Below are 14,985 nucleotides of genomic sequence, written 5' to 3' on the forward strand. Positions count from 1 at the left end.
ACGGGAGTGTCAGGGCTCTGTCACAAAACCATGAATTACACTAGACCGAAGTGACAGAACCCTGACAATGGTGGCCATGTTAGTCATTTTAAATTGAATAGAATTAATTACAATACCAACAACCTAATAACAGAGTGTGATTATGAGCAGCTCCACAAAATATTTGTCATGAAATAATCACACATCCATTAGTATTAGTCAGCACTTGCACTGTAATTACTCCCTGATGTAAATACAAATGTAAACTGTGACTTTTCTCACATCTGCCTTCCATTGTTTCCTCCTTCGTCAGCCTCAAACCATTAAATATTTGAGCATCAATGACATTTCTGCAGCATGTCATTGTAGAAGAAAAATGCCCTAGTAGGTTTCTTATTATATATGTGAAGAAAGATGACCCACATAGTCATTTACTGTAGATGCTAAGAAAATAAATAAAAAAGTTGCATGACCTTTAAATAAGGAAAAATGTTGCTGATCTGTGTAGGAAGCATCAATTGTGATAGCAGTCATGACACTCAGTATTATGAATCAAATGTCATCTGTATCCAGCACTGGGTTTATGTTACTGTCACAGTCTGTCTTGAACACAGCAGCCAGTTTATGCAAAGAATGACGGCGACATGCCGATGCTGACAAAATGGATTAAACTAACATGAAAAATTGAAGCGACACAGAGGCAAAACCAGACGAATGCGGGGAATGTGATGACAAAGATAATTGTTGGAGTCCAGCTGGGAATCATTGAGAGTAACTCCATCTTACTCTGGAAGAGTTGCTCCAAAATCACGCTGGCATATATGGTACTCGTTATTTCAAGAAGAGCCTTGAGGGAAAATACGTCTCAACTGACAAATGAATCTCCTTCTTCATTGCATGCTCTTGAGTTAGTAATACAATTAAGTGTTTATAGTGAGTTTTTAGGCACAGCATGAAGCAGGGTGTGTAAACCCCTTTCACTGTGGTAAAGTCACTGTAACGTAGAGGATCAAGAAACTTGTTACTTTATTAAACAGTATATAAATATAATTTATTAGCACAACATGACTCTGAAAAGGTATTAATGGTTTATGTTGTCCAAAGACTTTAAATGCTCGAAGACTGTGTTTAAGAACATAGCTAATTGCTGACTTTGTGCCTTCATGCACTGATACTTATGTTTGTGTTTCACTAAAGCAGCTGTAGATTTGATGGTCTATAGAATGCATTGTTTTCTGTTTAAAGTGTATTAATTGAGGATCATCCATAAAGATTAGTGTTCCGCTCAATTAATTTAAATGGGCATTTTAAGGTCTCATGAAAAGGTTATTTTCAGACTTTGCTTAACTAGTGCCGCAGTAGCTTGTGCTGTAGGCTCTACCGCAATGGGCTCATACTATGACACGTGTACTGTAGGTGTTCAGCGTTTTTTGTTTGTTGTTTAGGGTATGACCCCTCTTATGTACGCGTGCGTCCGTGGGGACGAGGCCATGGTGCAAATGCTGCTGGACGCTGGAGCAGATATCAACAGTGAGGTCAGTATTTATTGGTGGACAATTCTGAAGTGTCTTGTAGCGTGTTTTTGCTCTGTCTCTATTAAGCTAACCTGTCTCTATAAAAATAATAAACTAAACTCTCTGTCCTCTTCCCGATGCTGTTTGCATGAGCTTGTGAATTAAAAAGTGGTTGTATGTGCATGTAGGTGTGTCTACTTAGGTTCTCATGGATCTCATGAATATTTAATGAGATTATAAGCAAATGAGATGTGCTGTTTTTGTCCTATTTTTAATGCTATTTATATAAAAAGGTGGGAAAATGCAATGATTGCCTAAAGTAGATACACTGATTGTGAAGCACTGAGGTTGAAAGCATGAAACATGCAAATAAAATTGGATTCAATCGGCTACCTTGCATAAAACAACAGTTACTCCGTCATGCTAATATAAAAGTCCTTCATTTATTTTAAAGCAACATATTTCATGTACAAACCCGATTCCAAAAAAGTTGGGACACTGTACAAATTGTGAATAAAAACAGAATGCAATGATGTGGAAGTTTCAAATTTCAATATTTTATTCAGAATACAACATAGATGACATATCAAATGTTTAAACTGAGAAAATGTATCATTTTAAGGGAAAAATAAGTTGATTTTAAATTTCATGGCATCAACACATCTCAAAAAAGTTGGGACAAGGCCATGTTTACCACTGTGTGGCATCCCCTCTTCTTTTTATAACAGTCTGCAAACGTCTGGGGACTGAGGAGACAAGTTGCTCAAGTTTAGGAATAGGAATGTTGTCCCATTCTTGTCTAATACAGGCTTCTAGTTGCTCAACTGTCTTAGGTCTTCTTTGTCGCATCTTCCTCTTTATGATGCGCCAAATGTTTTCTATGGGTGAAAGATCTGGACTGCAGGCTGGCCATTTCAGTACCCGGATCCTTCTTCTACGCAGCCATGATGTTGTAATTGATGCAGTATGTGGTCTGGCATTGTCATGTTGGAATGTACAGTGTCCCAACTTTTTTGGAATCGGGTTTGTATTTGCCTTAGGGATGAATCTCCTGAAACCGATCAAGAATGTGTCCAGGTCTTATTTCGCCATACAGAGTTATATGTTGCATAAAGAAAATGAAGCCTGTTTTTGTATCATTACATTTTCTGCATTGTGACATTATTTTCATGGCAATTAAGCATGTTTTCTGATTATTACCATAATATGGATGAGAATTCTCAGTATTCTCAATGTTGATTGTAATTACTGTACATTAGTTTATTATTAACTGTATTACAGTAATTGTTCTTAAAAAGAAGATTAAAATCAGCGTTTGTTAAAGGCACTGTAACAAATACTACCACAATGAATACTTTAAATTGATTATTTCATGGTTTTAAAATAGCCTTCATTCTACTTATGCAAAATTTAATACATTTGGGGGATTCTTGACTTTCTTGACCGTTTTTCATGAAATTCACTTTTGTATATGTCATGATGTGATCTTGTGCTCTTTTACCTTTTGTCGTCTTTTTCGTTTGACCCTTAGAAGACAAGTCGCTGACTTGAGCACAAAGCACCAAATGCATATACAGTGATATGCATTTGTAAAGAATTTGCAATTGTATATTTGTAAAGAAGGTAATGCATTACCTTCTTTTACAAATTGCATTAAGCTCAAGAAGAGTATCAGCAAGTGGGCAGATGTGCAGTTATTTGCCTAAAGTTTCCTTGTGCAAACAATTGTTTAACTTTAACCCCATCTGAACAATTGGTTCCAAGAGGTCATGTTTGCCTAGATATGAACAGATGCCTGCATAATTTATCCCCTGATTACAGGAGAGCTCAGTTTTGCATGCAGTACAGCTGTAAGCATTAAAGCCAGACAAGCCTTCTTTTTTGGTGCTTTGTACACGAGTCACTTCTCACTTACACCTCTAGCGTTTGAACTCGCTGCCAGTTATTCTTCCTGCAGTCTTTGCATTATCGCTATGAAAACCATGAACTAGATCCTAAACCGTGGTCAGGATTTTAAGTAAAGCGAGGAGGGCGTGTAGGAGTTGTCCAAAGCAGAGGTAATGCAAGTAAACTCCAGATTAATGTGGGCTGGATGGAAAGAAGGGGTTTGGAGAACAAAACGAGCACTAGCTCTTTCTTCTTCTCTTTGCTTGAATTAACAAAACAGCCAGACGGCGGAAGAACTTTCCAACTTTCCGCTCACTCATTCCTTCCCCTTTTTCTTTTCTCGCACTCCTGCAATTCCGCAATTGGAGCTCAGTGTGCTGGTATATAATGGCTGAATTTTTCTCTCCCTGAACTTCACCTATATGATTCCCAGGTGCCCAGCTCACTACACAAGCACCCCTCAGTTTATCCTGACACCAGGCAGGGGACTCCACTCACATTCGCCGTGTTACACGGACACGTCCCTGTCGTGCAGGTAGTGGCGCAGTCAATGCCTTCCACCTTTGCACTTTCCTCAGTTATTATTATGATGCCACCATCATAATAATAATGGCACAAAGAAACAGTTTGATGTTAGATGTGGGCTGGATGGTGCTGCCCTGGTTCAGAGGAACTTGAATGGGCGTAGATTGGTATCATGAATAGGAAGAATGAGGAATGCTTTGAAGATAGAGGCCAGTTTATTGACTGTGCACTCTATTTTTTACCCCAAAAGTGGAATAAAGTCTTACTTTGACAATAAATACTAGAAGTGTTGAATCCGATGACCTACTAAGGCCCACTTATTTAGCTCTTCCAGGAAAATGGAAAGGCAAGGTGATATTTCTTGGGATGCTTAATCTCCCACAAGCACACATCCACCACAGTTGGAGATATTATCAAAATCCTTCTCTTTGTTGCTTTCTGTAGGAATAATTTCCCATTTTCCTTTTTAAACCAGACAAACAGACCAAAATCGTCCACTTAAAGCATCAAGAGTGAAAGAAATTATGACCAGATTACCATAAAGATGTTTGCTAGTTGGAGGTGGCCTAGGTGATGAAAATAGCAGGCTAATTTAATGCAATTACAGCATTTATATTTACCGATGTCTTGGTGATATTAAAGTTAAATCCTCTGAAATGTGTTTAATAATGATTGTACTTCTCAACTTATTGAGCAGCTTCTACTGGATGCCCAAACAAACGTGGAGGGAGCGATTCAAGATGGCACAGAGAACTACACAGAGACGCCTCTACAGTTGGCGTCTGCGGCAGGTACCACAAAACACATCATCAACACCGCTCAGTGACCCCAAAATGTATTTTGGACACTGAGGCCACAGAAATGTATGAATTTGATTGATTAAATAGCAAAATGTCAAACCTAGTGGCATCTGCAAACATGGAGCTAAAAAATAAGACAATTTTTGAGTCAAGGTTATTTTATTGGATGTACTGTATAAAGTTAGTTCCCCTCAAGTTCACACAGTCCAAATACTTTATCTTAATTTTTGACAATATGTCTTGTTTTATCTTTTAAAAACTGTTTTTTAGCATTGCTAAGTTTGCTGTTAAAATAAATGCCAGTTGGTTTTTGCTATTTAAGTTTGATATCAAATGCAGTGTTTTTTTTTTTGTTTACATTTTTACAGTATCAACATGATTGACTATTTCAGAATTTTTCACACTTCATTAATTGTATTCAATTTTATATATATATATATAACATTTTTTATTGATTTATTGACATGAATATGATTTGCTAAAATAACAGAAACTTTCACGCATTTTTTTACATACATTACACTACAAAATGTACTAAAATAATATTTTTCACGTTATTTATTTATTTTTGACATGACTATGATTTGCTAAAGTAACAGATTTTTATGACACTTGCAGTGCAGTGACCGTACCTTTAGCTGGTACATCTTTGTACCTTATTCACCCCTAAAGGGTGCATAAGTACCTTAAATAGCAAATACAGCTATTTTAGTCCATACAGTGAAAGTCAATGGGGTCCAAAACAAAGTTAGACCAAACTCAAAACGTTGAGATGTACTTCAAGGTCGAAATTTGCACTGTTTAGGGGTAGATAAGGCACTTTTGAGAGAACAGCCCTAGTGACATATTTACATTATGGAGATTCCATGTGAGTGAAATCTTTGATGACGAAGAGTGAACAAGTTTTTTGTGCATTAGATGAATCTGCATTAGATGGTGTTGTATGATACATCCAGGACCCATTTTTAAATGGTTACATTCTGTTCCTTTTGTGCCTCTAATTTCGGCAAAATGGTCCTTGCAGACTGTGAGCTGACAAACTGAAGACATTATACTTTTGAGCCCCAGTCTGGTTCCAGAAATGTAATAGTATTATTCAGAGACTGATGGGGCTACATCGCTCTCAAGAGCCCTTTGCAAACTTGCTAATGAGCCTTAGCGACAGCTTCTTTTTTTTTTTTTTTTATAACATCCACAGTGTGAATGTGACAAGTCCACATGGTGGAATGATGTATGGAAACCAGTGCCAAATGAGATTTCATAATCCCGGCTGTGGCAGTCCTATGAATATGAATTGACCTGAGTGATATTCATTTACATTTGCAGAGTGTTTTCCAGCATCATGCTGAAAATTACCTGTCTGCCCCACTTAGTGTACAAACTGACTTGGGTAATGCAGGTTTCAGTCAGCTGGTAATGGACACCTTCTTGGTGATAAAAACAGATGGGGTGCACAAAAATTGTATCATCTCCTGCAGAGGAGGAGAATGAAGGCGCACAAGCCAAACCGATTGAGCTGAAATGTCTAGAAACAGGTTTAACCGTATGCCTGTGTTCCCCTGTGACCCAGCAGAAATGGCTGTGGATGGGATTGTTTGAGCCTCATCGGATCCAAAACTCATCAGGCCTCATTGATTATGCCCCATTTGCTGTATGCTGGCTCAATTACCTCCACTGTTAGCATTCAGGATTTCCTTCTAATGTAGAAACACTTTCCCCTCATTACTCTATGTGGATGTGCACAGGACAGCCTGCTAATTTACATTAGCAAATCAATCTGGGGACGGGTTGCTATGCGGTCTTACTGATAATGACTTTTTCCTGTAGCTCAACTGGTAAAACACGAACTCGCAACATCAACATCATGGGTTTGACTCTCTGGATTCACATGCTAGTAAAATGTGTACATTCATTTTTATGACCCATTTTAGGTCAAACCATGACAGAAAAGAAATAAAGGACTTTTGCTTTTAAATTTATGCTGTATCTGATTTTGATTGAGGGAATTGTAGCTTAAGGAGCCAATCAGGCTAAAACAACAAACAAAATCCACATTTCAATCCCCTTAATAAACTAAACAAACAAAAAAAAGAAATAAATTATACAAATCTTTTCTAGCTCAATGTGTTATAAACCTGGAAAAAAGGGGTTACATGACTGACTAAAATACAGTAACTGAGAATTTTTCACACTTTCACAATTTATTTCATTATTTGTTATTTTATGGTTATGTTTGACTATAACAATTTTTCTCACTTTTTATCACAATTATTTTTATTAATTTCTTGACATGATTATGATAGACTATAATAACAGATTTTTCACACCTAATTTATTTAGTTATTCTTATTAATTTTGTTTTATTAATTTTTGATTTATTGACATGACTGGTTTGCTAAAATAAGTTGTTGTTTTTGTTGTTTTCTTTTTACAATTTTTACACTATCAACACATAATTGACTAAAATAACAGAATTTATTTATTTATTTATTTTGATGAATTTTGTTTTGTTTATTTTTGATTTATTGACAGGAGATTTTTACATTTTTTTCACTATAAACACAGGATTGACAAATAAATATTTTCACACTTTTTATTAAATATTCAATCATTTAATTGTATTAAATCATTTAATTTTATTTATTTTTGATTTATTGACATGATTTGCTAATATAGCACTTTTTTCCACACTTTTTATTTATTTATTACATTTATTACACTATCAAAACGTAATTTCTGATAATTCTTTCCCACTTCGCTTATTTATTGACATGATTATGATTGACTAACACATTTTTTCACACTTAATTTTTTTTTACACTTTATCAACATATGATTGACTAAAATAACTGACTTTTTATAACTTTTTTACATATGCCACTAGTTGTAAACAGCAAAGTGGGGTAGTAGGCGTCTAATTATTGCAATTGCTTTGAATAAAACCATCAACCAAATTAATTTAATATAAATTGTCTTGCATTTTAACAGGTAACTTTGAGCTGGTCAGTCTGCTTTTGGAAAGAGGAGCAGACCCTTTGATTGGCACCACTTACCGTAATGGCATTTCCTCTGGTCCGCTGGGTGAAATGAACTCGTACAGCCTGGCAGCATCACATGGACACAGGTAACGCATACCCAATGACTCAACAGCATATGATACGTATAAAGTGACAACACGTTCTCCACCAGCACAGCAGGGAACCAAACTTTCATTAGTTCATTGACACATTTGTCTCCACATATTATTACTGTCCTTATACATCATTCTGACTGCAGAAACTCAATCTATCAGATCTGAACCCATGATGTGTTGTTATTGGCACGCATAAAAGCTGAGCTGGTGTATTTGGCTGCAAAATCGTGTGTAATTTACTACCATAATTCCAGCCCCATCACTCTCCATCGCTGGTGAACGTATGGATGACTGCGTGCTCATTCATTTACTCTCACCTATGGCCAGCGCTGCATAATGGAAGCTCATTGAAATTCACACTGCAAACATCTGAATGAGAATCCAGTGTGTTCGACGGCCAACTCACTCACCTCTGCAGTATTAAGGCAATCCGTTATAAAGGGCGTCAGAGAGGGACGCATAGCGAGGTCTGGGCCAGAACTGGATGTCTTTGGCCTAGAGATGTTTGTAGTGGTGCATGCCGCAGCGATTGGTCATTTATGCATATTAGATCAGTTGCAGAGCGCTGGTACTTTTATGAAGGTATATGAGTTTACAGAGACATACAATTCTGAGAAAATGCAGCAAAGCAGAGAAGAAAAACACATTGGAATGCATTGATAAATGGAAGTCATAAACAAAGAAGCGCTCAAGGCATTTCATAGATGTTTCATAGAACTCTTTGTTCTCATCAATCCGCTGATTATAAAAATGATGCAAGCAAGTAATCCTCGTGGCTAATGACTTTGTTTGAAACAGTCAGATTATGAAAGTGTTTTTGCCTTCTAAAAACAATAACCGTCAGAGTCAAACTCTCCTTAAAGAGGTAATTCACACAAAAATTTAAATTGTTATTTACTCATATTTATCTCATATTATTCTGAATCTCATCCTTTTACTACCGTTCAAAAGTTTGGGGTTGGTAAAAAAAAATGTCAAAGTCTCTTATGGTCACCAAGGCTGCATTTATTTAGTCAAACAACAGTAATAACAGTAATACTGTGAAATAATATTACAATTTAAAATAACAGTTTTATATTTATTAGATTTTAAAATGTAATTTATTCCAAAGCTGAATTTTTAATTCAAAATTGCACATGATCCTTCAGAAATCATGGTAATAAGCTAATAATTTGGGGATCAAGAAACATTTGTTTTTATTATCAATGGATCAAGAAGCATGTGTTATTATTACTAATGCATAAAAAAGTTGTAATATTATTTTTAATATTAAAAATATTAATATGCGTAATATTTTTCAGGATTTATTTGATGAATAGTAATCATAAACGTCATCTGATGTCATGCAATAGCCAGTGTAAAAAATAAAAAGATAAAAATAAATCTTAAAAAATTTCATTTTGTGTTTCATGGAAAGAGTAACAGCAGGTTTGTAAACAACATTTAAAAATTTGTGAGTGAACTATTCCTTTAATGAGTATAAATACTTGCTACTGCAGAAACGTGTTCCGGAAGCTTCTGTCCCAGGTGGAAAAGGACAAGGGGGACGTGCTGTCTCTGGAGGAGATCCTAGCCGAGGGCTCTGAGACCGTAGAGAGGAGAGCGCCACAGAGCGAAGCCACCCTCCGGACAGGCAAGGCCAAACTAAGGGCTCTCCGCGAGGCCATGTACCACAGTGCCGAGCACGGCCATGTGGATATTACCATAGACATCCGCAGCCTGGGTTAGTAAAAACACTGCACGATTACCACAGACATCAACCGACTGGCTCACTTCTGTCATGCAGCGATTAGTCTCAGCCTCAGACAGCATCTATTGCACATAAAAATGACAAGCACTAGTTGACCAATCTTACCGGCTTATGCAACTTCCTGCATAAGTGCACAAATCCCTTTCTTTATCAGTCCATTGTGATTAATATATGACTCATTTTTGAGGCTGAACTAATCACTTGCCAAAGTTCACCAGGTTAGTGCATCAAATCTTTGAAAGACACTCTTTGAAAGATGTTTGAGGCCCTTAATAGTTAGTTAACAAGAAAAGAGTATCTATTGTTTATTTTGTTTTGTTTTCTGTCATGAAATCATTATGCATCATATTTATCTACTAACACTATTTACACTGCCATTCAAAAATTGTGGGTCATTAGTACTCCTTACAGAAGACTGACAGATTGATGGATGGGACAGGCTTAATATTTTGTGTGGGTGGATGGACAGATCGATTCTGAAGTGTCACATCACATACATTAACTGATATATTGATTCCATATGCAGGCGTGCCCTGGACCCTGCACACGTGGCTGGAGTCCCTGCGAACGTGCTTCGTGCAGCAGCGGCGGCCGCCGCTGATCCAAGGCCTGCTGAAGGACTTCAGCTGCATTAAAGAAGACGAGTACACGGAGGAACTCATCACGCACGGACTGCCACTCATGTTCCAGATCCTTCGAGCCAGCAAGGTCCATTCTCAGGGCTTTATTATAGTCTGAGACCGTTTTAATCCTGTGTTTACATGCTGATCATATCAGGAGACATTCATAGTGTAGTATTTATAGTTTTAGTCACCTGTGCAACTTCTTGTTTGTTGATGTTTGTTTAAGCGTGAAGTGTTTAAATTCAGAGCTGCTGCTCTCCCCCTTTCTGACATTAGTGTTATTTTTGTGTTATTTATGTACTATTACAGTATTTATTAATGTTGAATTATCTTTTATTTTTAAATTTTAAGTTTTCCTTTTAATTATGTTCTTATGTAATTTTTATTAGGTTTTTTAAATATTTCCGTTTAGCTTTAAATTTTTTTATTAAAAAAAAAATTAATTAAAATTTATTTTTTACATTTATTTTTATTTCAGCTTCGGTTTTAGTCATTTTGGTACTTCATTTCATGTAGTGAAGGCAACATTTCTAATTTTGGTTCAAGTTTTTCAACTAATATTTTTATTTTATTTTATTATTTTATTTTATTTCAGCTTTATTCCAAATAACGAAAACAATTTTTAATAGTTTTGTCTACCATTGGTTGAATAAAACAGGTAGTCCCGCACAAACATGTTTGATAGTGGCACAGTATTAAACTTTTTGGCAAAATGTAGTTTGGCAAAATTATATGTGTGTATAATTTACATTAAACAAATTTTGAAATACTTTCTTCTATCCCAGCTAATGTTTTCAAATATTATTAAAATATTAGCTTGGATAGAAGAAAGTAAATTATACACAAATGTAATTTAATAGATTTAATTTGTACCTTATTTACTGATTGAGGCTTTTGTCTTAGCAATGTGTGCTTCAGTCTCTCTGATGTTACAGCATAGTTTCGTTGTCATATTACCATTTCAGTTATTTTGCAGCACTTCAGAATTTAATGTCCCTCGTAAGTCTCTGCATTATTGTTATCACTGCGTGTCAGTCCCTGACTCCAAGCAAACAGGCAATCAATGTCAGCAACACCAGTTCCAGCTTTCTCTGTACTTAACATCATAAATCCTCTAATTACAGAGCTCATCATAAGTGCCGTGTTAGGATTACCGTAGGCTTGGATGCGTTTTACTTTTAGATAATAGAATTCAAGGTCTAACTACAGTGAATGTGTTTGTGTGCTCTACAGAACGAAGTGATCAGCCAGCAGCTGTCAGTCATCTTTACCCAATGCTACGGGCCTTTCCCAATCCCCAAACTCACAGAGATCAAAAAGAAGCAAACGTCTCGTTTGGGTGAGTATGTCAGTTGCAGCTCCTTGTTCAGTTCATCTTCAAAAGCGACTCCAGCTCTGCCCTGCCTCTACTAACAATATCAATAATTGAATAATATCAAACAAGCAAGAATGCTTTGCCTGTGCCGCAATTCAGTACATCAACAAAGCTGCTTGTGCACGACAGTTTTATAAACAATAAGTTAAATAGCATAACTTACGTTTTAGACACAACATGGCCAGTAATTTTGTTTATTCTTGCTTTGCTAATGAAAAATAGAGATGACTGGAACTCTCTGTTAGATCAATAAAAAAGGCCAACTCAGCTTGTGCTGCACAAGGATTCACATTTATCTGAATTAATTGGTGAAGTGTGCTTGTTAAATCCATGCAAACTACAGTTCTAGGGCACACAAGGACACTTTTTCTCTCAGGAGACACAAAAATACAATTAAAGAATATTCAAGTTTGTTCAAATTTAATTTGACTCTTAAAGTTTTGGAGGAACACTAGTGCCATCTAGGCTTTGGTTAAGCTATTGCAATTATAAAACAGACATATTTCATGCTTTTTCTTGTAATGTGTTGATGACATCCTGTCAAACACAACACATGGCAGTACTGAATAATGAAGAACCTTGTGTAATCACTGTTGTGTAATATTGCATCTCCGATGTGGGGACTTCAACATTTGATTTGTTGCTTCCTACAGATCCACACTTTCTCAATAATAAAGAGATGTCTGACGTGACGTTTCTGGTGGAAGGAAAGCCCTTTTATGCCCATAAAGTGCTGCTCTTCACTGCCTCCCCAAGGTATGTCTTCATATTGTGGAATTTATTACACAGCAGGGGCACCAGAACTTGGGACTTTGGTTCTTCACTTTTAGCACACACACTAAATTAGTTGGCTCACATTAAAAACACTTTTTAAAATTTACTAACGATTACAAATCACTGTAGTTTCAGCTCCTTATGTTATTTCAAACAACATCATATGTGCTCATGAACTGAGCAAAAATAACAAATTTCTCACAAATCAGAGGGAATTCAACAGAATATATATATATATATTTATATATATTTTATATATATATATATAAATTTATGTAAAGAAATAGGCATATATACTGTATTAAACTGAAATGTAAACAATTTAATATAATAATATAATTTAATATAATAATATACATTTTGCTATTTTGTATATGATTTACTCCATCTCAAGATAACACTTTGATAATAAAAGCTAATGTAGATATATCTGAGCAGACATAAGACCTTTTCAAATCTGCAATGTCTACAAGAATAATAATTTGTGCAGGGACTGGATGATCTAGGAGGGTAATGTCAGAATGAACTCATTCATATTCATGAGTTCATTATCATTCAGTGACATCACAGCCTGCTCATCTACCGCACACCCGTCCCACTCTAGAACTCATTCCTGCACCACTGCATGGTTTTCAGAGTAACTACATATCTTACATCTTATATCTTCACTGAACTCTCTATAAATACTTGATTTAGTAATAATACAGCTTTTAAAGGATGTTCATGTTTCTCTTTCCAGGTTTAAGTCTCTGCTCTCTAACAGACCAGCAGCTGAGAACACGTGCATCGAGATCAGTCATGTCAAGTACAACATTTTTCAGGTTGGAATCTACTGACTCATAAATCCCACTCTAACTCATGTCTGGTATTACAGTCAAACTATGCTAGTCTAATTCCTACCTCTGTCAGCACAATTCGGCTTAATGACAAAATGTGCCTGTATGTTTGTGACTGATGCTAAGCTTGTCTGCCTTAAAATGTTTCGTGGAAGTTTGAGAACATTTTGTTGTGTTTCAGCTGGTAATGCAGTATCTCTACTGTGGCGGCACTGAGTCACTGCACATCAGGAACACTGAAGTTATGGAGGTATTAAATATTCCCTTCTCTTTTCATCCTTTATGATCATAATTCCTCCTACTCTAAACCATTTTTACCACCCAGACACTAATGATGACTTAATGACTGATGACTTGAGAGGACGTTGAATGTCATGAATGAACGAGTTACGGTCTGATGATATGGGGAAGATTACTCATGGAAAACACTTTAAGAAAAATATAAAATATATTATCTCTCATTTATCTCCATCGTTACCAGATGGAGGCTCTCTTACACGTAGAACTGCAGCAGAAATTGTGATAAATGCTTATGTATTTTAAATTTAATTAAGTGATTGCTCTTGATTGTGATAAACCTGAAAGCCTGATGAGTTTGGCTCATTGTCGGTCCCTCTGCTTCAAAGCTCCTGTCTGCAGCCAAGTTCTTCCAACTTGAAGCTCTCCAAAGACACTGTGAAATCATCTGCTCCAAGAACATCACCACTGACACCTGCGTGGACATATACAAACATGCCAAGGTACTCTGAAACATTCATTTATGACTGTCGTTCCATCAGAATTTTCACACATACAAATTATTACTAAATTGTATGAAAATTAAATTTCCCCATTGAATAACATTTATATATTTTGTGCAATATACTTTATTTATTTTTTTACTTATTTAATTGTAGTAACTTTATTAAATAATACAACCCCAATTCCAGAAAAGGGACGTTTTGTAAGTCATAATAAAAGTGAAAAGGTTATAGAATATCCAAGCTAAACTGTTTTGAAACAGTCCACAGTAAGCAGGTGAATTGGTAATAGGTCAGGGTATCATGATTGGGTTTATACAGAGCATCCTGTCTTTGCCAGCAAAGCTGGATCATGGCTCACCCCTTTGTGCCAAATTTCATGAGAGAAGTGTAAAAAAAAAATCACATTTCTCAATGCAAAATTGCAAAGAATTTAGGTCTTTCACCAACTACCATACATAATTTTGTGAAAAGATTCAGGGAATCCAGAGAAATGTCAGTACATGTAGGGCAAGGCAGGACACCTCAGTTGAATGTTTGTGACATTTGAGCCCTCAGATGGCATTGCATAAGAAACTGTCAAGCTGCTGTGTGAAATATTTCCGCATGGGCTCAGGAGTACTATGGAAAACTGTCGTCACTTAACACAGTCTGCAGCAGAATCAAGAAATGCAACTTGAATCTCTGTTACTCTAGGGGAAAGCTTTACATCAATTCTAGGTAGAGACGCCAGTGAGTTATCTGGACCAGAGCTCATCTCAGATAGTCAAAAAGACTATGTGGAATAGAAATGTGTGCTGTGGTCAGATGAGTCCACATTTCAACTTGTTTCTGGGAAAAACGGACGTCGAGTTCTCAGTCCCAAAGACGAAAGGGACCATCCAGACTTCAATTAGTGACAGATGCAAAAGCAAACGTCTGTCATAGTATGGGGGTGCAGTAGAGCAAATGGCATGGGTGACTTGCATATGTGCGAAGGTACCATTGACATAGAGCCATATATTGGGATTGTACAGAGACACATACTGCCATCAAGATGACATCTTTCA

General features: G+C 36.3%; 1 protein-coding gene across 2 annotated transcripts in view; it reads left to right on the plus strand.

The window, feature by feature from the left end:
- The window catches only part of LOC107694300 (ankyrin repeat and BTB/POZ domain-containing protein BTBD11-A), a 142,288-nt gene that overhangs the window by 122,958 nt on the left and 4,345 nt on the right, over positions 1–14,985 (plus strand). Inside the window, exons 6-16 of one of the 2 annotated variants that reach the window (XM_016493964.1) lie at positions 1,425–1,514; positions 3,814–3,915; positions 4,603–4,696; positions 7,694–7,829; positions 9,338–9,561; positions 10,115–10,296; positions 11,445–11,550; positions 12,240–12,342; positions 13,100–13,181; positions 13,378–13,446; positions 13,823–13,936. In XM_016493964.1, the coding sequence (XP_016349450.1) occupies positions 1,425–1,514; positions 3,814–3,915; positions 4,603–4,696; positions 7,694–7,829; positions 9,338–9,561; positions 10,115–10,296; positions 11,445–11,550; positions 12,240–12,342; positions 13,100–13,181; positions 13,378–13,446; positions 13,823–13,936 (1,302 nt within the window). The remainder of the gene's footprint in view (positions 1–1,424; positions 1,515–3,813; positions 3,916–4,602; positions 4,697–7,693; positions 7,830–9,337; positions 9,562–10,114; positions 10,297–11,444; positions 11,551–12,239; positions 12,343–13,099; positions 13,182–13,377; positions 13,447–13,822; positions 13,937–14,985) is intronic. The other variant, XM_016493965.1, reaches the window with a different exon arrangement.

This window comes from Sinocyclocheilus anshuiensis, unplaced genomic scaffold (assembly GCF_001515605.1).
Source record: "Sinocyclocheilus anshuiensis isolate Anshui unplaced genomic scaffold, SAMN03320099.WGS_v1.1 scaffold1316, whole genome shotgun sequence".
In the NCBI taxonomy this organism is placed as follows: Eukaryota; Metazoa; Chordata; class Actinopteri; order Cypriniformes; family Cyprinidae; genus Sinocyclocheilus; species Sinocyclocheilus anshuiensis.